The sequence below is a fragment of the Trichomonas vaginalis genome, chromosome III, assembly GCF_026262505.1.
Source record: "Trichomonas vaginalis G3 chromosome III, whole genome shotgun sequence".
In the NCBI taxonomy this organism is placed as follows: domain Eukaryota; phylum Parabasalia; order Trichomonadida; family Trichomonadidae; genus Trichomonas; species Trichomonas vaginalis.
The window spans coordinates 10,986,473-11,012,904 of NC_067205.1; the positions used below are offsets into that span (position 1 = coordinate 10,986,473).

A 26,432-nucleotide genomic window follows, 5' to 3' on the forward strand; every position below is an offset into this window, starting at 1 on the left:
CTACATTAAACAATTAAACAGTACACAATGTGTTTAAGGTAATTTATGGATGATTTTTAAAAATTTTTAGATGATTTCGTAAATAATTTCTATTTATTAAACAAAAACAACAAAAACAAGAATAATGAGACTTAGTCTGTTATGACATGAGGTGGGATGTTAACGTAAACTTGAGATGGAGTGAGACAAATCAAACTTTCATTAGTTTGCTTGCAAACACAAAGAACAAAACCAACAGGATACATAACTTCTTTTTCCTCCCAAAATTCTATCAATTTTACAAGGTATCGTTTGAAATCAGTTTTAACCAATTTATCACTGGGAACTTCGCCTCTCAATCCTGATCCAACGATTTCTACTATCATATTCTTTCCTTTCTTACCAATACATGTTACGTAATCACCAGGGTTTATCATAAAAACGTTGTATTCATCAGCAGAATACGTTTCTTTGGCTTCGTAGACCTGTGCGGACAAAGCTGACTCGTAGATGTATTTAGGATCGATGTAATTAAAGATGTTGAAGGTTATTTCGGCAATTGGCGAAATAAATGGAATTTTACTGAGTTTTTTACCAACAGGACGTGGTTTTAACTCATCAGAGCTCCTTCTCTGAGCATCTACACAACTTTGCAATGTTTCTCGATTCAGTTTAATGCTGTTAAAATAGAGATGAATGACTTGCGAAATTTTTATTATGGAATCTATGGAGTTCTGCATGACTTTTTGGAATTTTTCGATAATAGTCTCGTAGTTCGTCAATAAAACTTCAATTTCGAAGCAATAGCTTCTTCTAGATTTTCCTAATATCGTTGTAGAATTATAACATTTCTTTTCGAGTTCTAAACATTCGGATTTCAGTTTATCGATAACATTTATATCTTGTTCTGCTTCAATTTCATGACATTTATCAATATATTTTTGATATAATTCCGTATAGCCTTTTTCCACGATTTCTAGCCTTGCTTTTGAGTCTCCTGAAGCTGCTCGAATGTGAGTAGTCATGTAAAAGATTTTGTGTTGAAATTCATTGAGTGATTTTAAGAGAATAGATTCAACTTGGTCCATAGCAACGTGAAAACAGCTACCGTGTGCTATGTATGTGCGTAACCATTCCTGTAATGGATGAAGAAGTTGTGAAATCTGAGGTGGCATACTCTCTCGATGAAATTCGATATCTTCAGACTTTTTAAGCAGCTGAACAATATATGAAAACATAACTATAACTTTTTTGACTTGTTCTAATATCGCATTTCGTTCATTTAAGTGGTCAATTGCATTAGAAATGATAGTATCGTAGGGAGTTTTAATCATATTGAAAATAAAAAAGTGACAATTGTTGTATTTTTTCTGTCTGAATTGTAATTGGATATTCGAATTAAGTCCATTTTCTCACATAAAGGTGATTTTGATTCCTTTTTATTTGTCACATGTTACATCACATAAAAATGTCGTTAGCGATTGAAAAGTTTTACCGGTGAATGCCTCTAACTTTTACCGGAAGAACTATTATGATATGAGCATATTCTATTGTGAATTTAAGAGGGAAATCCACTGAGTATTTAATGATATTTTCATTTTTGGAATTTAAAATAAGATTCATTCATTCAATCAATCAATATGCTCATACAAATTTCATTACACACTTCTGTAGAAGCTACTGTGTCACCGCGAGCAAGCTCCTGCTGAAGTGTGTTACAAACATTCTTGAATCATGAAAGAAATGCGAAACTGCAGGAATGACTTTCAAGCAAGAGGCTTTCAACATTAAAAATGCTGCTGGTGAACAGTATGCAAATAAGAATAAACTGTTTTAATTTTTCATAATTACTGTCAGTGATTTTGAATGGGGATTACGGCTTTACTGTGCTATATTGAATTTTCATGGACCTAAATTGGCAAAGTCCATAATAGGGATGTTTCAATATGCTTATAAAATATATATAGTATTTAGAACATTTTTTTGTCGAAATTTATGAAAATCAAATTAATGTTTTTTTTAGAATAAACATATAATATCAGAAATTACATATATTATACATTAACAAAAAGGGGGGAACTCATTTTTTAGACCAAAAAAGTGGCACCTGAGTATATTGTTTCTGCTTTATCTGATCATTGAAACGGAATTGATCCACGTTATTAGTATGAAACAATGATATACTAGGGACTAAAGAATATTAATATTACAAAAACCCAATTATTCGATGTTCAACTCATCATATCTTGCATTAAAGTTGATACCTTTATTTTTTCGAAATATTACAACAGTAGCAACCTTACGTATTACCAATGATAGCTAGAGTACTGTTTTTGCATAAAAAATTTAAAACGATATTAAAACAACAGATTGACTAGTCATTCTGGTATAGTATCATGCATATTACCAAGTGATAAAATCTCAAATATCTTAGCTTAACATCCGTTTGATTATGAGATACAGATCTAATGTTGCTTGTTAAGTAGCCATAGTCACTAACTTATAACATTATTATGATAAGAAGACTAAATGTGCGAGTTTAATATACATTTGATTCAGATTTATTATCGAAAATCAATTCATAATTTATATCTTGAACTCATCTGTGAATAAAATCATGATTTTATTGATTATTTTCTAGATATTTACAATATTTTCTAAACATGTGAAGATAATCCTTAATTTGAACCAGAAATAATTTTAAATTACTAACAATGGATGGTTATCTATATATAATAATATATTATTTTTGATAGTAAACTATGACTGATTTATAATTTAGGAATATATACTTCTTTTCTATATCTTTGAAAAATAGTTATATGATTTTGCTGTATAAGTGATATATTTTAGTAAAAATATTATAGAATAACAAAAATAAAAAGGTTTTATCAATTTGTAACACAATGAAAATGGTTTATTTCTCTCTAAATTATAAATTTTCAAAAAAATTAACCTCATTTTTCCAAAAAAAATCGAGAATTAAAAAAAACGACATCATTTCTAGAAAATTGCATAGGCTTTTTCTAAAATGGAAAAAATTTGGAGAAATTCACCAAGAAGAACTTCATTCTAGGTGTCCAAAGCAATTGCTGTCAGTCAAAAAAACCTCGAAAATTTTAAATATTGATATCGATTTTCATCAATCACTTAAAATCGATTGTTTGCAGTCGATGTTATAACATATTATTAAATTTTAATATATTTGAACATACTACAAATCGTTTTTGAAACTTATCAACATTTCGCGCAATTTAACAATACTCTAACTCTCATACACAGTTCCCATTACCACAGTCTTATTTTAAGAAGAAATGATTAATAAAATCTAAGATCTAACGATTTATTTACCCAATTCGAATAATATTTTTAATTATAAATCCTTATTGGTGCATGTTTTATATACAGATGTAGAAAGAAAAACGAATAAAGTGTTACTTCAAAAAAATACCCGAAAGCACCCTAATTAATAAACAATTTACTTTTTTACCATCGAATTTTGCTCGTCTTGAGCCATATTTTTCGTTTAATTTTCATAATACGATAAAACATATGGGTTATCAAGTAAAGTATGGATACTTTAGAAGATCATAATATATCTCGAAATCAAACGAAAGCCATTCTATGAGTCCATACACACTATTACTATACTTCATATGTCAAGCATAATGGGAACAATTTTGGTCGATACCTTTGTTGTCGACGAAGTTCCCCCCTTTTCATTAACATAAGTGTGGGTATTGATTTAACAACTTTGTACCTTAAAATTTCGCTTAGGAAGGAAAAAGGGAAAAAAATAATAACAAAAACTAGAATCGAACTTGATCGCGATGTTATCCAGCTGAACTATATCCTATTCAAATATTGTTATAAAAGAGAATTTAAGATCGCTAAACCCCGCCAATTTTCTAATTCATGCAATTCTCCTCAAATGATATGGATAAATTTATTTCATTTAACTACAGGAATATAAATATTATATAAAAATCCAGAATGAGATTTTCGATTTTTACCAATGAAAATTACCTACTATTCTTTATTTTGATTTAGCCTTTAAATTAGATTTTATTAATATTTATTATAATTTTGGCTTCTCAAAATCACTTTTAGGAAATTTTTCAAAAATCTCACTCAAACTTAATATTCTAACTTACCACTATTTATATAAAAGAAATTTTAGATTTATCTTTAAAAATATTATTTTGGACAACCTTGTCACGTTTTTGGCTATTCGGCCACCTATTATCTGATGCTTCTATAAGCGCTCTGGCTGAATGATCATTCTAAATATTTTAAAATCGGCGAAAAATATCGACCTCAAAAATTCAATGTGGCCACTCAAAGTTAAAATACCCATTCAAAATCACTGACAGTATTTATTCATTTTTAAATGTGAAATTACGTATCACTATCATTTATTACGTATGGCTTATCAATATCATATATAATCTACTTGAGACTGTATGTGCGTTTTTACTTATTTAATATTTTTAAGATTTCTTTGCATAAAACAAGACATTCTAGATGGAAATACGACTACCATCAACAAAAAGTAATAAAATATTCAGGCAACACAAGTTAAATTTCATTTTTTTGAATGGTTGGATGATCTATAATGCTCAAATGATCCAGCTATATAAAGAATTACCGAGCTTTGCAAACAATGAAAACAAAGAACTCAATCGAAACTTACAAAATGAGTTCAATGAATTCAAAAATTTAATAAATGAATGCGAAGATCTCCAAAATAGAGTAAAAGCCATTAAACAACAACACATTGATACTGAAAAATGGCTAACAGATAAAAGAAATGAACTAAATTTACTCGAAAGCCAAATTGACGAAGAATTACATAAAATTTCTATGATAAAAGGCGAAAAAGAGAGTATTAAGATCGACATTGATAAATTTAAAGATAAGATAGCATCAGTAAATTGGAAAACACGTGAAATACAGTCAAAAATTCACATAGCAGAAGATAGAATTCTCTTTTTTGAAGGAAAAGCACAAGAGAATTCAGAGTCACTTAATTATTTTCAAAAAATTGTAGCAGAGAACGAAGAATTATTAACTGTTTTGCAGAAAAATCATAAAGAAGATGCAATTATTGTAAAAAATATGATTTCGCAGATAGAAAAGCAAGAAAACATGCTTAATGTTATGAAGAAGAGACTAGATGACGAAGTTTCTACGACAAAAACCTTACAAACAGAGCTAAATACATTTTCAACGCAATATCAGAAGATTTATGACGAAAACCAACAAATTTTACAGCTGATGAATACACCAATATCAACACTGATGTCAATTAACAAAGAGATACAGGAGAAATCCCAATTTTGCAAAGAAAAACAAGAAAAATACCAAAAAATTTTTGATGAAAATCAGATTGAGAAACAAAATTTGGATCAAATTCTGAAAGAAAACAAAGATTTTGACTTGAAAATTAAAGATCTTTACAATAAAGTGAATATCGCGACAAATGAACTTGATTTAGAGGAAAATGGACATCAGGAGAACCTGCAGAACATACAGACATTAAGTCATAACTTAATTAAGCTTCAAAATGATGAAAAGTTTTATAAAAATCAAAATGAAAAAATTGAATCAGAAATTCAAGTAGAAATGAATAAAAAGGCATACTACCAAAAGAGATTAGATGATATAAATGCAGTTTATGAGTCGAGAACTGATTATACAACTTATTTACAAGAAATAAAAACAAAATTTCAAAATGAGTTGGAAGAAACACAAAATGAACTTAATAAGCGTGATAAACTTATCACGTATTACAAGAATAAGAAGCAGAAACTGATTGATGAAAACATAAAAATCCAAAATCAAATTATTGAAATAAATAATGATAAAAAAACAAGAAAACATGTTTCAGACGCACTAACGCACAAAATGATTGAACTAGACGATGTTGTTAACGCTCAAGAAGAAGAAATGAATAAAATTAACAAAATTCAACGGAAAATTGAAGAAAAAATCGAACAATACAAAAACATTCCGAAGCCACCAAGTAAATTAACTCAATTACAGTCAGAAATAATTGAATTGAGAAAAGTTCGGAAAAATTCTAAAGAAAAAGTGATTTCTTCGAAAGAAAGAGTTTCATCTATTGATGTAGAGATAAAGAAACGAATAGATCTCAAAGGAAACTTAGAAAAAGAGAAAGAAAATTTAGAAAATCAAATATCAGTTTTAAATCTCGAAATTGAAGCATATAATAGGAGAAATTTTGATTCGATCAAAGAAGTACGTGATAAAACAGTCGAAGTCAACCTTTTGAGGCTAAAAATTTCAAATTATTCCGAACCAATTTTAGAATCATCAAAAATCATTGAAACAGAAGAAGACAAATACAAGCAATTGATAGAATCAGCTAAAACAAGACTAAGGGAACTTGATGAACAACATTTATCAATAATTTCCAGATTAAATTCCGAAGAAAAGGAAAAACACGAAATTTCGATGAAATTATCAGAAACCAAACACCAGATTGAACTCCAGAAGCTTAGATATGATGAAGAAACAAAGCCAGTTGCTAAAAATGAAGAAAAAAGTTTTAATATTTCCGAAGTTCTTCTAAATTATACGAAAGAAAGGGAAATTCTTATGAAACGAAAGGAAGAACTCGAAAATAAGATCCAATCCGCTCTAAATGAGTCAAACGCCCTTCAAAGAGCAACTTTGAAGCTAAATCACATAAATGTTTGTCGAAACAATGAAAAGTTAAGTGAAGAAAGTGAATACGACCAACTAAAGGACACAATTAAAAAATTGAATGAAGAAATCAAAATTAAAGTTTCAGAATTCAACAAAATGAACTTGAATAGAGAGATACTGAAACAGAGACTTGAAAAAACATCGATAGAATCATCAAATATCAACAAAAACATAATGAAAATCGTTTCAAAAATCAAATCTTCAAAAAATGACATTGAATTCATTGAAAATGAGATTAAAACACAAACAAATGTCATTAATATGCATATTGCCAATCATAGGAATACACAAGGAGTTGATTTGAAACAAAAATATCCATTTTCTAAATTTGAGATCCAAATTGAGACCGAAGTCAAAAGAAATACAATAGAAACAGCAATATTTGAGTTACAAGAGCTCTCAAAAGATAACAAAGAAATTAAACAAAGAATTCACAACTTCATTTCACAAGAAAAGATAAAACTTCGGCCAACACCTCCACTTCATCCAATTAGTGCTCGTTCATACGTCAGAGCTTCTCCACAAAGAAATCACAGCAATCCAAACTTTAAATCACAAAGAGAAAGCAAACTCACAATCAAGAACATCACATTAGATATAAAATAATGTATATATTAGTTAGAATAAATTTTTTGTTTGTATTTTCAATAATTTTTTTTTATTTTTCTCTCCAAATCCAGATAATTCATGCCCAAAAGTGATAACGACCTTCTTAGTTAGGTTATAGACATCGAAAGTGGCTTCTTTAGCATTGTCAGGCGAATCATAAAATGTCTATGATGAAATAGTACTTCCATAACATCACTTGGGTAATTTAGCCAAAATCACATTAATGCAAGTTTGCTTTTGCTTGTTCTAGTAACAAGTGAAATTTGATTTCGGTTTTGAGAGTTTTTCAGCCCTTAGAATCATATCGAGGTCGAATTTGTTGAATTGGGACTCTGTTACAGAGCAAAAACAGTTTTTGGATTTGAATTGAGCGATTTGTCATGATGAATATAGGAAAATATCACGGATAATATTAAATTTCGAGAGTATAATCTTTGGTATCATGAAGTATTTAGTTACTTCTATCATACCAACTTTAATTCTAGAATATATCGTAATTCTAATAAAGCGCTAATTTTGAAGGCGCGACCTAAAAACAGATATCAAATGATAAGTTGTTCTACATTTGGCGCCCAGAACTCCCAATTTTGCACTACAATGGCAACAATTTGCTTAGAATTTTTTTATTTTTGAATCGAAAATAATCGTCCTATAGGTTTTGTTTATTGAAAAAACACAAAAAGTGCCATTAATCATTTGAAAGGGCACGTGACTATAATTTTTTCCTCATTTAATGTACACATATCAGGCATTATCTTTTTCCTGAAATGCGGTGTACTTTCTTTTCCTTCAATTATTTTGTGAGGATATCAATTTTTTTGTGATTTGAAAATTTTCTGGGTATTCAATTTTGATTCTTGGTTTCATTTCACTTCGAATGAACGCTCCATCTGAAAACAAACATGCTTCGTCTAGAAAGGGCTATAGACGTCTTACTGACGAAGAACGTGATTATGTAATTAATCAATACTTGAATAAGGTCAAGATTGAAGAAATTGCATCGAATCTTAAGGTTAATATCCGCAGAGTTCAGGACATCGTTCGAAATTATAAGAAAGGAATATGCAGTACTTTCACCCAAGAGCAGGAAAATCAATTGGTTGAACTATATAAGCAAGGAAAAACAACTGTAAAGGCTTTACGCCCTTATTTTACAAATATTGATGGATATGCCATCAGAAATAAAATAAAAATGTTCATTCGCTGGGGTATACTAAATCCGGCAGATAATTGCACTACGCCGGAAATAAAATCTACCCCAGAAGTTATGAATGAAGCATTAGATACATATAATACTTGCGTTGGCGAAATATTAGAAATCTCTGAAAGTAATTTTGATGATTTCTGCTTTAATTCCTTCAAGTTCGACACCGCAAATACATACAATACAAATGTTTAGTTATCTTTTTAAAAGATCTATGTTTGTTTGTTTTAATTCCTCAACATTTTTTAACCACACGCCTTTTGCAGTACCACTTGCAAGTAGTATAATAGAGAAACATTTTAAAAATGTTTCCAAGAAAGAAAGACAAGCTTTATTAGAATTTTTCTGAACGATTTTCTTTATCCTTACCGAAGATAACAAATTATAGCCTTCTCAACATAGATATGTATGACAATGGATATGGAATGCTATAGAAAAAAAAAAAAAAAAAAAAAAAAAAAAGGTAGTGGGGCTTCCAGGCACTTCGTGCCTTCTAGCCCTGAAGATGTTTAGTATAAATGAAGTCTTAGAGGACAAACATGACTATGAGTTTTGATATGACAAGATAGAATATGAGAGAGGTCCTATAAACCAGAGAAAGTGTTATATAAACATCTGTCATATTACTCAGAATATTATACAGAATTCAATAAAAATATATTTTAGGTGAAGAGGTGAGATTTCACCTGTTTTTTCACCTCATTTTTCACCTCTTGAATTTTCATGAATTTCATCGTAAAGACTTTGTCAAAACTTCATCGTAAAGACTTTGTCAAAACTTCATCGTAAAGACTTTGTCAAAACTTCATCGTAAAGACTTTGTCAAAACTTCATCGTAAAGACTTTGTCAAAACTTCATCGTAAAGACTTTGTCAAAACTTCATCGTAAAGACTTTGTCAAAACTTCATCGTAAAGACTTTGTCAAGATTTCTTCGTAAAGACTTTGTCAAAACTTCATCGTAATGAGCGTAAATCAGACAAAAATATATTTTAGGGTAGAAGGGTATATCTACCCCGTTTTCTACCCTCTTTTCTACCCCATATGTACTTACTGAAAAAGTATGTGTTCCATCTGTCATTTTACTCAGAATTTTACACCAAAAATAATGTTTAGGTGAAGAGGTGAGATTTCACCTGTTTTTTCACCTCTTTTCTCACCTCGTGAATTTTCATGAAATTTACACCAAAAATATACTACTAGGGTCATTTACGAAGAAATCTCAACAAAGTCTTTACGATGAAATCTTGACAAAGTCTTTACGAAGAAATCTCAACAAAGTCTTTACGAAGAAATCTCAACAAAACATAGACAAGAAAGTTCATGAGAAATTAGATGAAGAAGTCTTAACAAAGTCTTTACGAAGAAATTCATGAAAATTCAAGAGGTGAGAAATGAGGTGAAAAAAGAGGTGAAATCTCACCTCTTCACCTAAAATATATTTTTGGGTCATTTACGAAGAAATCTCAACAAAGTCTTTACGAAGAAATCTCAACAAAGTCTTTACGATGAAATCTTAACAAAGTCTTTACGAAGAAGTCACAACAAAACATCTGTCAAAAGCCGCTTTTTAACTTCACTTAAAATGCCACGTAAGCTACGTAAGAATATACGTAAGAGGAAGAGAGCATTGAAACATCCAATAGTAAGACTGACACCACAACAACAGTTGCAACAACAAATGCTGAATGACCCCACTATGTTGCAACAAATGTCAAGCAATCCTATGCTTTTAAACCGAGTTGTTGGTGCACAGAGTGGAGGTTTAAGAGCGGCACTTTTAGCGAAAATGGCAGGCTATGGTGGAGCTGCAGACGGAACAGCATATAACCCTCAAAGTCAAATGAATTTGAGTTCACTCAAAAATCAAATAACAGATGTCAAAAAGTCAAACATAGACATACAGAAGCAAATAAGTGAAAACGAAAAGAAACTAGAATATGACAGACACACAAAGAAACTCAATGAGTTAAACGTAGAGAAAAAGAAGAAAGAAGAACAACTGAAAGAACTAAGTACAGAGGAATATGCGAAAAAAGTGTCAGAAAAAGCAGCAGAAGTAGCAAAAATGGAACAAGATGTCATAAATTTGAAAAACCATACTACTCAATATAAAGTACTGAAAGATGAAGAGATAAAACAAAAAGCCCTGAAGACATATATGGATAGCGATGAGTATAAAAAAGAAGTTGAAGCAAATGTAAAGGCAGAAAAACTTTTACAGTTGCAAAACCAAACCGTACAGTATGAAAACTTAGCACAAGAAAGTAAAAATAACGACGCAGCCATGCAAAAGGCAATGAAAAGCGCAGAATATATAAAAGCTAATAATGACTGGTTAGATGCCCAAGCCAACGCCAAAGCAGCCCAACTTATAGGGTCAATAAGGACAAAAATACAAGCGGATGAAGACAGTTCAAATGAAGCTTTAACGAATGCTGACTTTAAGAACGCCTTCGAAGCTCTTCATAGTAAGGTGAAACAAGTGAACGACTTCTCATCTGGAAAGAAACTGAAGTCTGAAGGTTTCGACAAAGAGTTAAGAGAAGTAGCACAAAATATGACGAAAATAACAGATGCAGCAACGAGACAGGCAGTTCAAAGTGCCTATGACGCCGTTAGAGCAACTGTTGTGGAAAGTCAAGAAAAAGAGTTACAACAGACCAAAACAGACCTAGTAAATGCTTTCTTAAGAACGAAAAGTCAGGTAGGACATTATGCTGCAGATGGAACATATGTGCCAGCTGGTGGAACTTATATACCAGCTGGTGGAACTTATATACTAGCTAGTGGAACTTATATACCACCAAACCCTCCAAGAGAAGCACCTGCACCAGGACTACCTAAAACATTTACATCGTCACATGGACACAGACACAGGCATGCACCAAAACCAACACAACAACCAGCACAACAACCAACAGTTCAAAACACTGCACCACAACCAACAGTTCAAAACACTGCACCACAACCAACACAACAACCAGCACAGCAACAACCACAAACAGAGCAAGGACATAAAAGAAGTAGAGAACAAGGAAACCAAGAATTCTTAAAAATGCTTAAGGAAGACTATGGTTACCCAGATACTCTTGACTTTAGTGACAGATATAAAGAAGCTATTAGAAAGTTCAAGGAAGGAAATACTGACCCGAACCTATTTAGCTTTATGGCTCAGCACCAAATGGGATATAATTTCAAACCTGGAAAATACAAGCTCGCTAAGGGATATGATTTAATAGCATATCATCCAAATGACATGACTGAATTTACTCCGAGATATTTGGTGTCAGAGCTAAATGACAATACAACTCTCTTCATGAAACGCGTAAAAAATAGAGACGGAACGAAAGAAGAAAGGTTTATGAGTCCGAATGACTTAGATAGGGAACTTGTTAAAAACGGTCTCGGAATATATGAAATGCCAGCAGATGAGGTACAAGAAACTCCACAGGAAGAAGTTCAGATACAACCAGACATGGAAGAAATAGTTCAGCAACAACAGCTAGAAGAGCCTGAAGGAAACGAACAAGTCACTCCTTTGGAAACTAACTTCACAGAACTAGATGAAGATTTGGAACAGCCGAAAAATCTTGACCCTCAACAAGAGTATGCGGAGAATATGGAATATTTCCAAGAGTCTAAAAAAAATTCGGCTGACATAGTAGAAGAATATCGAAAAATGTTTGCCGACATACAAAAGACTCCAACATCAGATGAAAATATCCAGCATAGAATGGAAGAACTGAAAAAAAATGTACACAAATACAACAACCCTTTTTACTTACGAGCATTTAACGTTCAATCTTCGGATGAACTCGGTGAAGATAAAAGGTTAAATTTCAAGAAAACATATAGAAATGAAACATTGTTTAAAGTTCATTCAGAACCTAACCAAGATGGAAACAAACCTACTTTTGTTTCTGCAGACGATGGAACTACAATGAGATGGGGTCATAAAGCTAATCCAGATAGGTGGTTCATAAACTTACAACCTCAATTCCAAGAAGTTGTAGACGCAATGGAAGCGAATGGTGAACGAGATATAGCTGGTATTTTCAGCGCGGCTTTAATGCCATTGAAAGATATGAAACATGCAGATATTTTGGACCAGTATGAAATGAACATGGCTGATGGAAATATAACACCTGACGTTCTAGAACATTTATCTCAAAGAACTACACAGAACCATAGAGATGGTATATTTGGTGAAGAGTTTAGAAAGAAAGTTAGGGAGAGAGAAGGAAGAGAACCTATTGTACATGACCTTGCAAACGAAAGTTTGCAAAATGTCATAAAAACTTACTTTGCAGACAATGAACTGAGAAGGGATGAATATTTAAGAAAACTCAAATGGACAGTACCAAATGAAATGTTAGTATTGAAAAACATGTTCCTTGACAAAATAAAACCAACTACAGAAATAAACGACGCAAGACTGAAAGATTGGGTAAAAGCTTTCCCATTCACAAAAGATATTATTGGTAACATGGAAAGAAAACCAGAATGGCTACAAAAACATATATTTGGAAACGAGCTTATTCCATATGGACAAGCTCTGTTTGAAGAGCTTGAACCAGAAACTCAGGAAAGAGTCATGCAAACAATACGCGAAGACTCAAATACAGACTATGACAAACTCTTTCTAGGATATAGGTTACCTGAGATGGGCGACCAGAGCCAAAAGGCAAAAAGGACATGGGAAATTTGCAACATACTAGATGAACATAATGCAAAGATGCAACAACTTCAAGCAGAGGGCAATGAAGGAAAAAGAAGAGTTAAAAACTCAGTCAGGAAGAAAGTAAAGCTTGGTCCACGTGGGTTCTATTATGACATATAAATCCAACTATTCTATATTTTTACTCATATGAAATGTACGCCGCTCAGAATATAACGCCAACAGTTTTGGATGCTATGAATGGAAATGTTTCCGAATGGTATAACGAATGCGACAATGCCATTAGAAGGTCAGAAATAGTTCCTGGAACTTATGAATATACAACTGCTGTTTCTTATGGAAACGTAGGTGAGTTTGGAGAAGGTTCTTCAACAACAGTAGATATTGCATGCGACAGGTTTCATATTATTTCTATTGACAACTCATTCTTATACGTGGAACAAGACATTGAAATAAAACCTTCTGCCAAGTTGTCTGACAAGAAAGGTTGCAATGGAATTTTCTATGTCGGATACCAATATGCCTCCAGAAGTTTTCATGGGATATAAGATATATTCTAACTCTGACTTAGTTCAAACAGTAACATGGGCAAACTATGAATGGTTCGCTTTGAGAAACTCAGTACAACCACAAGCTAGAGAACAAACAGACCAGTATGCAACTATTGAGAAAATAAGAAGACTTGACCCTAACGTTCCAGGAGTTTATGTTGACCTTTCTGGACAAACTGCAGCAGCAGTAACCAAAGTAAAATTGAAACTTAGAGTTCCTTTGTCATCTTTCCTCATCTTCAGGTTTTTAAGATACTTGCCAAACTGGGCAGGAAAAATTTCTATCGAACTTACTCCAAGCAAAAAAACTTAGTCATTGCACCAACACAAGACCCATTCACTCTTACAGACGTAAAGGGAACAAATCAAACGTCATTCGCCGACTTTTGCAAAGACAAAGTTGACTTAGACTTTGGTTTCTCAAACCTCAACACTGAAGTAAACTACTCTTTCAATGCTGCTGGAACTGCTTGGGACCCAGTTAAGTTCACATGCGAAAAGTTTGAATGCAAGAGAATAGAAAGCAGACTTGCAGTCTATATGTTGGACCCAGATATTTCAAATGCTTTAGCTGCCAAATATATTGCAGTTCCACTTATGTTCCCTATACACCAAATATCTGTCAAAGACTTTGCAGGTGAAGTTGGAAACCAAAGTGCTGACCCAGGTGCAAGAACAGATATTGCCTTAACAACTGCAATGAAACATGCAGATACTATGTTTGTACTGTTCAGACGAACTATAAATGACTATTCTTGCTTCTACAACCCTGGTATTAAATACCATATAAACATAGATGGCAAATATTATCCAAGAGAAGAATATTCTACAGTTGAGGATATGAGGTCATACAACTTGACATTAGATGCTATGAACTTTAACAACAACTTCACAACAACCATTAACCCTGAAATGCAAAGTTCTATTATGCCATATGTGAAAGTATGGACCCATACAGGAGCTCAAAAAACTCAATATACAAATGGAGACCGTTCAAACTTTTGGCTTGGCATTCCATTTGCTGACTCAGAAGACTTTATGGGTGGTATTTCAACTGTTGGTACAGTTCAAATACAATATACTGGTGACAGAGATGGTCCAAATGAATTGAAAGCAAAGAAGTTTACAAAACCAATAGCACTTTTCACGGAAGATGCTCTTTTGAAGATTCGTTCGATGAAACCTGCTGGGGCTCCTCAGATTGGTATAACGACAGCTTCCATCGAGCAGATTTTGGCAGCAGGTCAGTAAGTTGTTCTTGAACTGACTTCTCTCCGTCAAATATTGACAGTACGCCAGTTTTGACATAATATTGTATTATAAACTTTCCTTTAGAAATATCGGTCAGTTTTGTTGTTATATTTTTGTCTGCTTCAAGAACTTTCACCATTTCGGTTATACCAACTTTCTTTGCTTTATGAAAATATTTTGGTTCAGCAAAGACTGCTATTCTATAACATTTTCCATTGTTTGTATAAAGAACTATTCTGTCAATGTATTTGTATTGTTTGTGTGTGTAAACTTTGTTTTGCTTCAATTCGAAGAGATACTCAAATACGTCCATCTTTTTATTCTAAGTAAAATGTCATTTCCGAAAAATAGAAGCGTAAGTGTTTCAAAAGGTTTAATGGCGGTGGCAGATGTGAAGTTAAATTCACCAACTCAAACAAACAGTCAAAGTTTATTGTCAATGTCAAAGAAAGAGATGTTGAAATGGGGAAACCATACGAAGACCAAGATGGTATAACAATTGTTCCTGTAAAAGAACAACCAACATATCCTGAAGTTAGCAGAGACTTAAGTTCTGTTGCAGATATTCGAAACGACTACCAACAACTTAAAGACAAACTTAAAACTCAGGAGAAGATTGTCAGGCTTTGGGTATAATGTTAAACTTGGTTGAGCACAACCCTGTAAAAGTGAACTCATATGTCATCGCACCTCATGAAATTTTGAAAGAACTATTGAAACTTTTTGACAGAGGCAGACGATATAAACATCAAAGAAATAGAACCCGACATTGCTTGCTGTGGTGTTTCATATAATGTCATTGACAAGATATACGTTATGAAAGGAGGTGAAACGTTGAACTTAAAGTATAGTTTCCCAGACGTCATAAAAATATTTGACGACCACAACATTTCATTAAAATTTACTTGCTAAGTAAATGGCAGAAGACATAGTGGTTTATACTATTACGACTAAAAACCCTGAGTCATATAATTCTATAACAACAAACTTACAAAGTCCTCAAGGACGATATTGTAAACTGACCTTAAACACGATGACGACTAAAGCCTGTTTTGCTCTTTTGACACCAGAAGACTTTGTTGTTGTGAATGGTAAAAAATACTTCTTTGAAGATACTTACTCAGATATACCACCAACAGGTTTTGTTGACTTATTTAATACTTTAAGGACGGATGTAACATGTGCTGCAACTAGAGCAGGTTTCATTATGTTTGGATGTCCGACTGAGTTTAGTATAAACGATATGAGCTATAATACAAAACTTATATCTGGTTTTTACTACCAACAGTTTCCTATAACAGGAAAAGGTGTCATACAAGGAATGTCTATTCCATTGACATTAAGCACACCAATCTTATATATTGTTTCAAACTTAGGTTCAAAGTGCTATTCGAATGTCGACAGAAACTACTATGACCAAAAGATACTCATGCGTATAAACAACACTTTCTCTGCTGGTTTGCCTATTGTTCATTCGAATGCAGAATTTTCAGCTTTAGTGAACTCAAACACTTTGGCAAACATAAACTTAACCTTAGTTGACGCAAACTTTGTTCCTGTAAAACTTTTATGTCCTATGTATTTGTCAATGACGGCAGAAAGTTTCGAATTGGAAGATGCAACTGGTGAAAGTATTGTACTACAAGAACAACTTCAACAACAAATAGCTCAAGAACAACAAATGCAACAAATGCAACAACAAAGTCAAGAATAAAAAAAATATTTTTTTTATTTTTATAAAAATGTACAGAATAGATGTTTCAGATTTTTATGACTTCCAAGCATTCAGAAATATGTGTCCATTTCGAGACTATAACAAAGCAGTCGAGAATTTGAAACGTTTAGTCATTTATGTTGACTCTGCCCCAGAATGTTATGTCATGAAAGAATGGGATGTTGTCTTTAACAAACCAAGAGCAACAATAGTGTCTGAACAAGAATGTAGACAGAAACTTAAGAAAATAAAAGTCGTACAAGTTGGAATGAAGATGTTAGATGCTTGGGATATCTTATTGTCAAAGTTAGAAGATTTTTCAGTTCGTGGTATAAAGTTCTATACACCTTCTCCAAACTTCTATTCTATCTTCACTGGATATAAATACGAACAAGTAGAATGGAAAGAAAATGTTATAGAAGCTTGGTTAGACCATGTCAAAGAAATTATATGCAATGGAAACGAAAAGGTTTATGAGTATATCTTATGTTGGTTTGCAAACATCTTACAACATCCAAGTGCTAAAAATGAAACTGCTCTCATTGTAATTGGAAAACAAGGAACAGGTAAGAACACTTTCTTTACAGATATTTTGTGCAAACTGTTAGAGGGCTATTCGAACCCTAATATGACAAACTTAGAAAACATCTGCGGTAAATTTAACTCTTCAATAGAGAATATGAAACTTATAGTATGTAACGAACTTCAAAGTATAGATACAACAAAGGTTTTAAACTCAGATGCTTTGAAGAGTCTTATAACAGACAAAGTTGGAGTTGTTGAAAGAAAATATAAAGACCAAAGAGTTTGTGAAAATGTTGCAAATTTCATCATGGTTTCAAACAATACTGTTCCGATGAAGTTAGAAAGTTCTGACAGAAGATATGTAGTTGTCAGAACGTCAGAAGCTCATATGCAAGATACAGAATATTTTGACGACTTAGCAGAAACTTTGACACCTAACTTTTACAACCACTTGTTCTCATATTTCATGACATTAGATATTTCAAAGTTCAATCCAAGACAAATTCCATATACCGAAGAAAGACAAACATTGTTAGAAGCAAACAAGAGTGTATATGAACTGTTCGTAGATGAAACTGACTTTGAGTGTTTAGATGAAAGGTCATTGTACGACTCGTATAAACAGTATTGTCAAGAGTATGGTTATATGGCAGCTTCTAAACGTACATTCTTGGCAAATGTCAAAAGTCTTTTAGATGTTCAGAACGGCGTATATACAAAGAAAAATTTTTATGAGTAAATTTTAAAAAAAATCTTTTTTTATCCGATAGAAAAGATGACGAAATTCATCTCAGTAAATAAGTACATGACAGAAGTCAAAGAAGAACTAGACCCATTCGCTTATTTGAATGTTTACTTCTACCATTTTGAAAAGTCTACATTTGACAAAGTTTGGAACATCGAACCAGTTAAGTTTGCTATTGTGACTAAAAATGGTGCGAAATTTGAAGACTTAGACATAGAAGGTTTGTTAGCAGTCAAAGAAAATTTTTGACAGAAAGTTCTCAAAACTCGAAGAAGGCAAAGCATACAAACTTGTTATACCTTATGAACCAAAGAAAGCAGACGACTATGAATATTATGAGTCTAAGATAGTTGAAGTTCAAGGTAAATTGGGTAAAAAGATTTTAGAGTCTAAGCCAGTGTTTGCTCCTAAAGAGGAAGAGAACATTGACATTGACCCAGAAATGTTCTAAAAATAAAATTTTATTTTTACATGTCAAATTTCTTTTTCTCTGGAACTGGTTCAGGTTCTTTCTTCTCTTCTTCTACTTTCTTTTCTTTCTTTTCTCTCTTCTTCTTCTTCTCTGGTGGAGTTATGTCAAATTTCTCAGAACCATATTTATGTAAAAGTTCTTTGTCCTTTAATAGCTCTTCTATTCTGTTTCCTATTTCATCTTCAAGAACAGCGCATGTGTCTTCTTTGCATTCTAAGAACTTTTGTTGGACTTCATCTTTCCAATCGGCGTCATCTCTGTCAACAAGTCTGTCATTGACAAATTTTAAGACTGCTCTGCTTAAGGTTTTATGGTTCTTGTCATATTCCCAGAAACAGAACTTTAGAACAAATTCCCCTTTCTTGTTTACACTATGTAAGATTTTATGGTCGACAGATGTTTTGCTGTCGAAAAGCTTGTCTCGAATATAGATAGCGAAATCGCTAGACATTTTCTAAAAGATAAAATTTTTAATTTTTCTAAAAATATGTTAGAAAAAAAGTTTGCTGACATTGACAAGAAATTTGAGAATGTTTTAAATAAGAACAAGAGGAAGTTGGAAAATGCTCAGATAAAGCCTATACATGACAAGTTCTTATTTGCTCAGAATGGTATAACAGGTCTAATCGCACCACCTGGGTCGGGTAAGACTTTCACTTATCTTAAAATGGCTGCACAACAACAAGAACTAGATGAGAAGAACCCATTCTATGAGTTAGTAGTCATTTGTAGTACTTCTGGTCAATTTGACCAAACCGTCAATTCGTTCAAAGATATTATAAAGAAGTCTAAGTTAGTATGTATAAAGGATACTGAGTTGTTAGATTGGATAAAGAAGTACCAAAGAAGAGTTTTGAAGTACAATGCTATAAATGAGTATGTCAATTCTAAGTTTAAAGACCCAAATGAGGAAATGCAGAGAATATTAGAGAAGAAACACTTCAGAAACAAACAGAAAGAGATAGAATACATTTCGAAGAAATTGCAATCTTACGATTGGAAAACGTACCCTCATAGATGTCTTCTTATCTTAGATGACTTTGCTTCTCATCCTTTGTTAAAGAACAGAGAACAAGATATGTGTCGAATTCTTAAGAAGCTCAGACACTTTAACATCTCAGTTGTCATTTGTGTACAGACAGCCAAGAGTTTAAGTAAGGATGTAAAGAGAATACTTACTGATATCATACTTTTCCCTGGATTGTCCGAAGACGATTTCATGGAACTTATGAAAGAGTCCATGGCAGGTAAGTTTGACAGACATGAACTATGGGAGAAGTACAAAGTCATACAAGACCCTCATACTTCTTTCAGAATTCACATCTACGCAAACAAAGTTCAAATTGTAAAAAGTCAAGCTTGAAAAATGTAAGTGTTTGAGTCTTAGTCTGTTGTGGTGCTGGGGCTGTCGGTTCTTCTGGCTTTGGAATGGACTCGGTTGGTGGAACGTCAGTCATTCGTTTGTGTCCTGTCGGATGGAAGAACTTTTCCTGTTGGAAGGAAGGACTTTTCCTGTCGGATGGAAGGACTTTTCCTGTCGGAAAGAAAAACTTTTCCTGTCGGAAAGAAAAACTTTTCCTGTCGGAAAGAAAATTTTTTCCTGTTGGAAGGAAAAACTTTTTCTGAAGGTCGGCCAAAAAGTTCTCAATTTTCGAAAATTTGAATGGTTTACGGACGGACAACAAGAAAAATTTTTCCAGTTGTCAAGAAATTTTTTTCCTGTCGGAAGGAAGAACTTGGAATGTCGGAAGGAAGGACTCGGAATGCCAGATGGAAGGACTCGGAATGCCAGAAGGATTTGACGAGGCAATTTACCTTATAGAGCTACCTGAGCCATCTGAAGTCAAGCGTAAAAATAAATGGTTCATTTACTCTACTTGTTTGAAGTTGTCAAAATACTCTGTTATTTTTTCCTTTAACAATGGCAAATCTTCTTTGAAGGTAAGAATTGTACAACCTTTCATATCATAGTGTGTTTGAGGTAAAGTATCTTGAACTATTTGTTTCACATCTTCATTTGGGGTCATTGAAATCGGTAAGTTTTCGCGATAGAACCAATTTCTGTCAGATTTGTAAATCTTAGCAAGGTCGTAAAAAGCTTTTGTTGTTTCTTCTGACTAAATGCAACATAACCATATCTTTATCTTCTTCATTTTCCATCTCTTCAGTAAAATCATATACTTATAGTTCTTTTTACCTTTTGGTACCAACGTGGTATTCTTTCTGAATGCTTTTGTCTTTTTGCTTCAAGCTTGTTTTTCCATCTCTTCACGTTCTTGTCTATGAATTTCGTCAAGAAGTCTGTAAATATACCAAGCATAACGAGGCGAAGCCCACATTGCTACAGCATTTACAAGAAGTCTATGAACATAATATCCTCTCAAACCGTTTGGCAATTTTTCACGATTTTCATAGAGTTTTGGCGACTGGGTTTTTTTACTACTCGCTGTTCTTCACTGTTTTCATAGAGTTTTGGCGACTGCGGTTTTTTACCTACTCGAGTTTTTGCGACTACGAGAAAATCCGTAGTCGAATTTTCAGCTTCATTTAATAGTTCAATAGTGCTTTGGTTCCTAAACCAGTCTTGTGGTTTCTTAGTATCTGGAGCAAAACATGCTGTCAAAATACTTTGCATTTGGTACATATCGTCTTTGACCGAACGAATGAGACGTAACTGTTTGTTAAACTGTATGTACTCATATTCTTCATTTATAGCTTCATGGACTATAACTGTTGTTGTGTTCTCTGTTGTTGACATATCTGTCTTTACATACAAAATAAAAAAATAAAAAAAAATAAAATTAGCGTTATTTTTTCTATCTTAAGGAAATTCATGAAATTTGTGCTGAATTCAATAAAAATATATTTTAGGAGAAGCCCACATTGCAACTGCATTTACTAAAAGTCTATGTACATACCAACCTCTCAAACCAGGAGCCAAATTCTTGCGATTTTCATGAGTTTTATGCAAGACCGAAAAAAGTCGGTCTAGAGAAATTTCACTCAAAAGACCAAAAATAAACGCTTTACATGTATTTTTCAGCAACTTCGTCAAATAATTTTATAGCTTTATCTATCTCATCTACTTCAAACGTTTCTTTACCTTTTATGGAGCACCATACATTTTCTCAAACTTTTCAAGTAGTTCTGTTTCAGCAGCTCTCATATCGTTAACAAACGCAACCTTAACTCTATTGACTGTAGAGTCATATCTTTGAGTTATATTAAATGTTCTTCTATCTTATATCTCTTTGTATTGAAGTCCTTCGGTTTCTGAACGATATAAAGTAAGCCTTCACTGCAACGTTCAGTATCGAATGAAACCATATGTTATGAAATTATATCCAACAACGGGTCAATCCAGAACAAAACTACTGGTATAAGACTTTTGTCGATGAGATATGTTCTTGTTCCATAGAATCTTACCGATATCATAAGCTCAGGATTTCTTGTCAAAATTTTCTGAGTAGAAGCATTTCTAACCCAGTCGTGGATGTTTTCTTTTCAGATAGTGTTAAAATGTCTGACAAAGAATATTTGTTGTATTTCTTTGAGTATCTTACGTTTAAATCCCCTATTCTAACCACTTTGGTGTTATTGTCTATCTTTTTAACTGTTTCAAACTCAGTGTTTGTCATTTCCTGTTCTTACATACAAAATAAAAAAAAATATTTTAAAAAAACTAGCGTTAATTTTATTTTTTCTATCTTAAGGAAACTCATGAAATTTGTTGCTGAATTCAGTAAAAATATATTTTAGGGTAGAAGGTGACATCTCACCCGTTTTCTCACCTGTTTTCTAACCTCTTGAATTTTCATGATTTCATCGTATATGTTTTGTCAAGACTTCTTCGTATATGCTTTGTCAAGACTTCTTCGTAAATGTTTTGTCAAGACTTCATCGTAATGAGCGTAAATCAGACAAAAATAATGTTTAGGTGAAGAGGTGACATCTCACCTGTTTTCTCACCTGTTTTCTCACCCAAGTTATTTTTTAAATTTTGTGAAAACTCAACGGTTTGACACATGCCCTAAAAATTATTTTACTCAGAATTTTGTTGCTGAATTCAGCAAAAAATAATGTTTAGGTGAAGAGGTGAGATTTCACCTGTTTTTTCACCTCTTTTCTCACCTGTTATTTTATAAGCGTTTTACATGAATTGTATGATGTATATTTGAAATCCTAAACAATTTCGTAGCTTCTATTTCTTCACGAAGGATATCGAATGTTTTAACGATACCGAAAGTTTCTTTATACTTCTTCTTGACATCTGAAAGAAGGAAATCGTCAGCTGTTGGATAGTTTTTGTTTAGAAATGCTAACATGTCCATTTTATCTTCTGCTGGTTTCTCTGCTTCTTTCTTTAAGTCAGCATAGTCGTTTCGCATACGTTCTATCTCTTTGACAGAATAGTTATATTTCCTCATTGCTGCTTTACATTTTGAACATTGTGGGTTCATTTTAGCATTGTACATTGAAATCTTACCTGCTAGTATGACTAAGGCGTCAATTGCTCTCTTCATCTCAAACATAGCGGGTCTTATTTGTTCGTTCCATACCTTACCCCTACTATCTTTATCTCTTATTTCCCAAACACATTTTGCAACTAACGAAACAAAGTTGTCGTAGGTCTTAAACTCCCCAGATTTGTATATGTCAGAGATGTTCTTATATACCATATCGCAATCTTTGTCCATGACTTTGTGGTTGCAATGAAATCCAAGAAACTCATAGTTTACCTTTCGTATGAACTTCTTTATTTCTACTGAGTCAGTTGCTTTGACTTCTATTTCATCGAATTCTGGAATAGTAAGCTTTTGTTGTTGTATTTCAGGAAGTTTAGGTAGATGGTCAATAATATCCTGCATTTCATAAAGATACTGTTCATTTTCTTCATCTTTCGCACTACAGTCTAAATCTCCTTGGAGAAGTTCCTGCTTTATCTTCTGGATTTCTTTTTCGAAAGTATATGAAGAAGGAATGAAGCTTTTCATCTCTACTAACATTGAAGTTGGGTTCATGACTAACGAGTTTGGTGCTGTTGTTGCTAACATGTTCTTACAATAAAAATAAAAAAATATTTTTTTAAAAAAACCAACTTTATTTTTTATTTCGGGAAAATTCAAGAGGGTGAAAAAACAGGTGAAAAAAGAGGTGAAATCTCACCTCTTCACCTAAAATATATTTTTGTCTGATTTACGCTCATTACGATGAAGTTTCGACAAAACATTTACGTTCATGTTTGACAAAACATTTACGATGAAATCATGAAAATTCAAGAGGGTGAAAAAACAGGTGAAAAAAGAGGTGAAATCTCACCTCTTCACCTAAAATATATTTTTGTCGAAAAAAATGGTTCATTTACTCACAATATTTTTGTACAAAACGACCCCAAACTTTTAACTTCTTTTCTGCAGCTTCTAATGAAATTTTAGCGAGTTCATATTCTCTAAATTCTCTCTTTAAATCTTCTTGTTCCCATTGGTCTAGTTCGTATGGAGAATCTCTATAACCAGAACATATCTCACGTTCATGTTCTATTTGTTTTTCATGCATTTTTCTAACTTCTTGTTCGAACAAAGGTTTTGCATTCTCTACTGTATCTTCAAGTTCTTCTTCATCTAACTTCTCATGAACTTTCTTGTCTATGGAGTCCATAATTTTTCCAACTGCTATACAATATTTTGGAGAAGCCCACATTGCAATATAGTTTACGAGTCTTGGGTCTACATACATTCCTCTAACCTGTTTGATTTCATCCGGAATTCCTGCATTAACATTGTATAAAGCACCCCGCGGAATTCCGCGGGTTGGTATATTCTTCACAAAATGCCTTAAAATACTCTTCCCAGGACTTATTTTCCAACAACCTTCTAAAGTCTTTCCCCTGACACATCTTTGTTGCATTTATATAACCATCCTTGTCTCTACGTAAGACTTCAATACCGTTGTAAGTGCCTTTTGTGAATGCTTCGCCATTAGATTTGTTCGTGAACGTTTTTGCTTCGACTGACATTCAGTACGTACAATAAAAAATAAAAATATTTTTGGCTTAACCGTCGGACATTCGTTTGTGGCTTAACCGTCGGACATTCGTTTGTGGCTTAACCGTCGGACATCCATTTGTGGCTTAACCTCAAAACAAGCATTTTGTGAAGAATATACCAACCGCCGGAATTCCGCGGGTTGCTTTTTTTTATACAAAATTCAAGAGTTTTGCGTGTTTTCTACGATGTTAGAAAACGTGTTAGAAAACATGTTAGATCTAACATTCTAACATAAACATTATTTTTCAATACTTTTTCAGCACTTCTCCGTAGTTATATATGAAAGACAATTCGAGATAAAAGTCGTAGTACAATGGAACAATATGTTGCACACCATTTGTTGTGAACCAAACTTGAAAGTCAGAGAAACTGTTACTCGGTGGTTCGTAGAATTTAGAAGCAAAGTCATAAAAGTCCTTACCAATACAAAGAAAACTATTGTTGCTTGAACTGAAACTTGCATGACACATGACATTTTGAGGGTCAAACACGTTTCTATAAACTGTCAAATCTGTTGGTGGGCGTATAAACCAGAACGGACCGTCAGGTGGTAATGGTTCGTTCTGGTTTAGTAACCGAAGAAATTGTGCCCAAGAACGTTTGTCTACTTGCCAAAATAAAAACTGTGTATCTCTTGGAGGGTTATTTTCAATCCTTTGAAATGAAACTGTGGAGTTCATCTTGTCATATTCTAGTTTCAGATAGTATGTTCCATTTAGTAAAGAATCGTATTTTTCTTGAAATTCCCAGTAGTATTTGTTTATTTGAGTTTGAAAGTCATTTAGAGTCTTCTCAAGACTTTCGTCTGAACGAACCGTAAAGATTCTCATTTCGTCAAATTTGTCTAGTAGACCATCATGACCTCTATATTGACCGTGAAAATATACTGCAAACATAAACGCGTTAGTTCTTTTTGAAAACAAAACTCTTCTAAATCCTATTGCCTTTGCATCTGAAGGACTTTGAAGCCAACGAATTGGAAAGTCAAAGCGGTAGGAGCCGGATGAAATTTCTTCATCTGATATAGTCCTACCAGCGTTTGTAAAGATATAGTCTAACGGTTTTGTATCTGCTACTTTTGTTCTTTGTTTTTCAACCTGAAACATTTAATATATGTAAAAATATACTGTTTTAAAAAACGTTTTAAAATGGTATGCCATTTCATATTTCTCATCTAACAAACATGTTGTCTGACTGCTTGAGGGTTATGTTGGTACCATTCAAACTTTACACTTGCAATTCCTTCAATTGCATTCAAAATGTCTGAGTCGGAGTCAACCATTTGTTCTCTCTTTGTAGTCTTGAAAGCGTCAAGAAGTTGTGCGGCTGTTGTGACATTGCCATGCGCATAGTATATATGACCGTCCAAATCTGTTATAGTTAGTCTGAGATTGTATCCTTTCTTATTTCCGTCTTGTATGGCAGCAAGTACACCCATGAAGCCTTCTTTGTTCTTTCCTTCGTCAAAGTTAACTGTAAAGGTTCGACCAGATGTAATTTTACTTCTAACCTCGCGATACTTTTCATATGCATATCTTGTTCTTTCCATGGGAGCATGTGCGTCTTCACCCTTTCCTTTTTTCCTTCTCAAAGGATGCAATTGTTCGTCATGTTTCCAGTAGAATCTGGCAAAGCCGTCGTGTCCTTCAACTTGCGGTTCACTAACATCGAAAGGCATGTCCATAAGACGCTCTTCTTCTAACCTCTCTAATCTGTTTGGATAATTTGCGCGTGCTGTTTCTAAGTCCATTGCGTAGCGAAGACCAGACAGTTTGTCATAGACTTTTATGGGTCTTCCCTTCTTATATTTAAACTTCTTCGAAACTCTCCAACCATATCTTTCTAACTCTGCTTTTATTCTAGCAGACTTTCTATCCATTCTATATGGGGGCATTTTTATAAAAATAAAAAAATGTTTTTTCC

General features: G+C 33.1%; 14 protein-coding genes and 4 pseudogenes across 18 annotated transcripts, besides 1 other annotated feature; 11 read left to right on the forward strand and 7 right to left on the reverse strand.

Annotated features, from left to right (window-relative positions):
- Positions 1–39: 39 nt before the first annotated feature.
- Positions 40–1,821, reverse strand: TVAGG3_0680120 (uncharacterized protein; the record flags this gene model as incomplete). Its single annotated transcript, XM_001329839.1, has 1 exon — positions 132–1,313. The coding sequence occupies one exon, from the start codon at positions 1,311–1,313 to the stop codon at positions 132–134; it is 1,182 nt and encodes a 393-aa protein (XP_001329874.1).
- Positions 1,822–4,336: 2,515 nt separating this feature from the next.
- On the forward strand, positions 4,337–7,571 carry TVAGG3_0680130 (coiled-coil domain-containing protein 39 family; the record flags this gene model as incomplete). The annotated part of the gene is made up of 1 exon (XM_001329838.2): positions 4,585–7,317. One exon carries the CDS (start codon positions 4,585–4,587, stop codon positions 7,315–7,317), a length of 2,733 nt encoding a protein of 910 aa, XP_001329873.1.
- Positions 7,572–8,197: 626 nt separating this feature from the next.
- On the forward strand, positions 8,198–8,719 carry TVAGG3_0680140 (uncharacterized protein; the record flags this gene model as incomplete). The annotated part of the gene is made up of 1 exon (XM_001329837.1): positions 8,198–8,719. One exon carries the CDS (start codon positions 8,198–8,200, stop codon positions 8,717–8,719), a length of 522 nt encoding a protein of 173 aa, XP_001329872.1.
- A 239-nt stretch (positions 8,720–8,958) lies between these two features.
- Positions 8,959–26,432: part of a mobile genetic element that runs on past the window's edge.
- Positions 10,811–11,983, forward strand: TVAGG3_0680160 (kinase-related family; the record flags this gene model as incomplete). The annotated part of the gene is made up of 1 exon (XM_051242690.1): positions 10,811–11,983. A coding segment is annotated over one exon (1,173 nt), but the record flags the coding sequence as incomplete, so codon positions are not given.
- On the forward strand, positions 12,914–13,366 carry TVAGG3_0680170 (protein of unknown function, DUF4106 family; the record flags this gene model as incomplete). Its single annotated transcript, XM_051242691.1, has 1 exon — positions 12,914–13,366. The coding sequence occupies one exon, from the start codon at positions 12,914–12,916 to the stop codon at positions 13,364–13,366; it is 453 nt and encodes a 150-aa protein (XP_051089278.1).
- On the forward strand, positions 13,399–14,275 carry TVAGG3_0680180 (annotated as a pseudogene). Its single transcript has one exon. A coding segment is annotated over exon 1 (877 nt).
- On the forward strand, positions 14,353–15,006 carry TVAGG3_0680190 (protein of unknown function, DUF4106 family; the record flags this gene model as incomplete). Its single annotated transcript, XM_051242692.1, has 1 exon — positions 14,353–15,006. One exon carries the CDS (start codon positions 14,353–14,355, stop codon positions 15,004–15,006), a length of 654 nt encoding a protein of 217 aa, XP_051089279.1.
- On the forward strand, positions 15,383–15,918 carry TVAGG3_0680200 (annotated as a pseudogene). The gene has a single exon. A coding segment is annotated over exon 1 (536 nt).
- TVAGG3_0680210 (uncharacterized protein) lies at positions 15,923–16,720 on the forward strand (the record flags this gene model as incomplete). Its single annotated transcript, XM_051242693.1, has 1 exon — positions 15,923–16,720. The coding sequence occupies one exon, from the start codon at positions 15,923–15,925 to the stop codon at positions 16,718–16,720; it is 798 nt and encodes a 265-aa protein (XP_051089280.1).
- TVAGG3_0680220 (uncharacterized protein) lies at positions 16,749–17,984 on the forward strand (the record flags this gene model as incomplete). Its single annotated transcript, XM_051242694.1, has 1 exon — positions 16,749–17,984. One exon carries the CDS (start codon positions 16,749–16,751, stop codon positions 17,982–17,984), a length of 1,236 nt encoding a protein of 411 aa, XP_051089281.1.
- On the forward strand, positions 18,021–18,441 carry TVAGG3_0680230 (annotated as a pseudogene). Its single transcript has one exon. A coding segment is annotated over exon 1 (421 nt).
- TVAGG3_0680240 (uncharacterized protein) lies at positions 18,458–18,913 on the reverse strand (the record flags this gene model as incomplete). Its single annotated transcript, XM_051242695.1, has 1 exon — positions 18,458–18,913. The coding sequence occupies one exon, from the start codon at positions 18,911–18,913 to the stop codon at positions 18,458–18,460; it is 456 nt and encodes a 151-aa protein (XP_051089282.1).
- On the forward strand, positions 18,950–19,578 carry TVAGG3_0680250 (protein of unknown function, DUF4106 family; the record flags this gene model as incomplete). Its single annotated transcript, XM_051242696.1, has 1 exon — positions 18,950–19,578. A coding segment is annotated over one exon (629 nt), but the record flags the coding sequence as incomplete, so codon positions are not given.
- TVAGG3_0680260 lies at positions 20,331–21,220 on the reverse strand (annotated as a pseudogene). The gene has a single exon. A coding segment is annotated over exon 1 (890 nt).
- TVAGG3_0680270 (organellar and viral DNA polymerase type B) lies at positions 22,602–23,159 on the reverse strand (the record flags this gene model as incomplete). Its single annotated transcript, XM_051242697.1, has 1 exon — positions 22,602–23,159. The coding sequence occupies one exon, from the start codon at positions 23,157–23,159 to the stop codon at positions 22,602–22,604; it is 558 nt and encodes a 185-aa protein (XP_051089284.1).
- On the reverse strand, positions 23,824–24,018 carry TVAGG3_0680280 (uncharacterized protein; the record flags this gene model as incomplete). The annotated part of the gene is made up of 1 exon (XM_051242698.1): positions 23,824–24,018. One exon carries the CDS (start codon positions 24,016–24,018, stop codon positions 23,824–23,826), a length of 195 nt encoding a protein of 64 aa, XP_051089285.1.
- On the reverse strand, positions 25,013–25,615 carry TVAGG3_0680290 (uncharacterized protein; the record flags this gene model as incomplete). Its single annotated transcript, XM_051242699.1, has 1 exon — positions 25,013–25,615. A coding segment is annotated over one exon (603 nt), but the record flags the coding sequence as incomplete, so codon positions are not given.
- TVAGG3_0680300 (uncharacterized protein) lies at positions 25,684–26,388 on the reverse strand (the record flags this gene model as incomplete). The annotated part of the gene is made up of 1 exon (XM_051242700.1): positions 25,684–26,388. One exon carries the CDS (start codon positions 26,386–26,388, stop codon positions 25,684–25,686), a length of 705 nt encoding a protein of 234 aa, XP_051089287.1.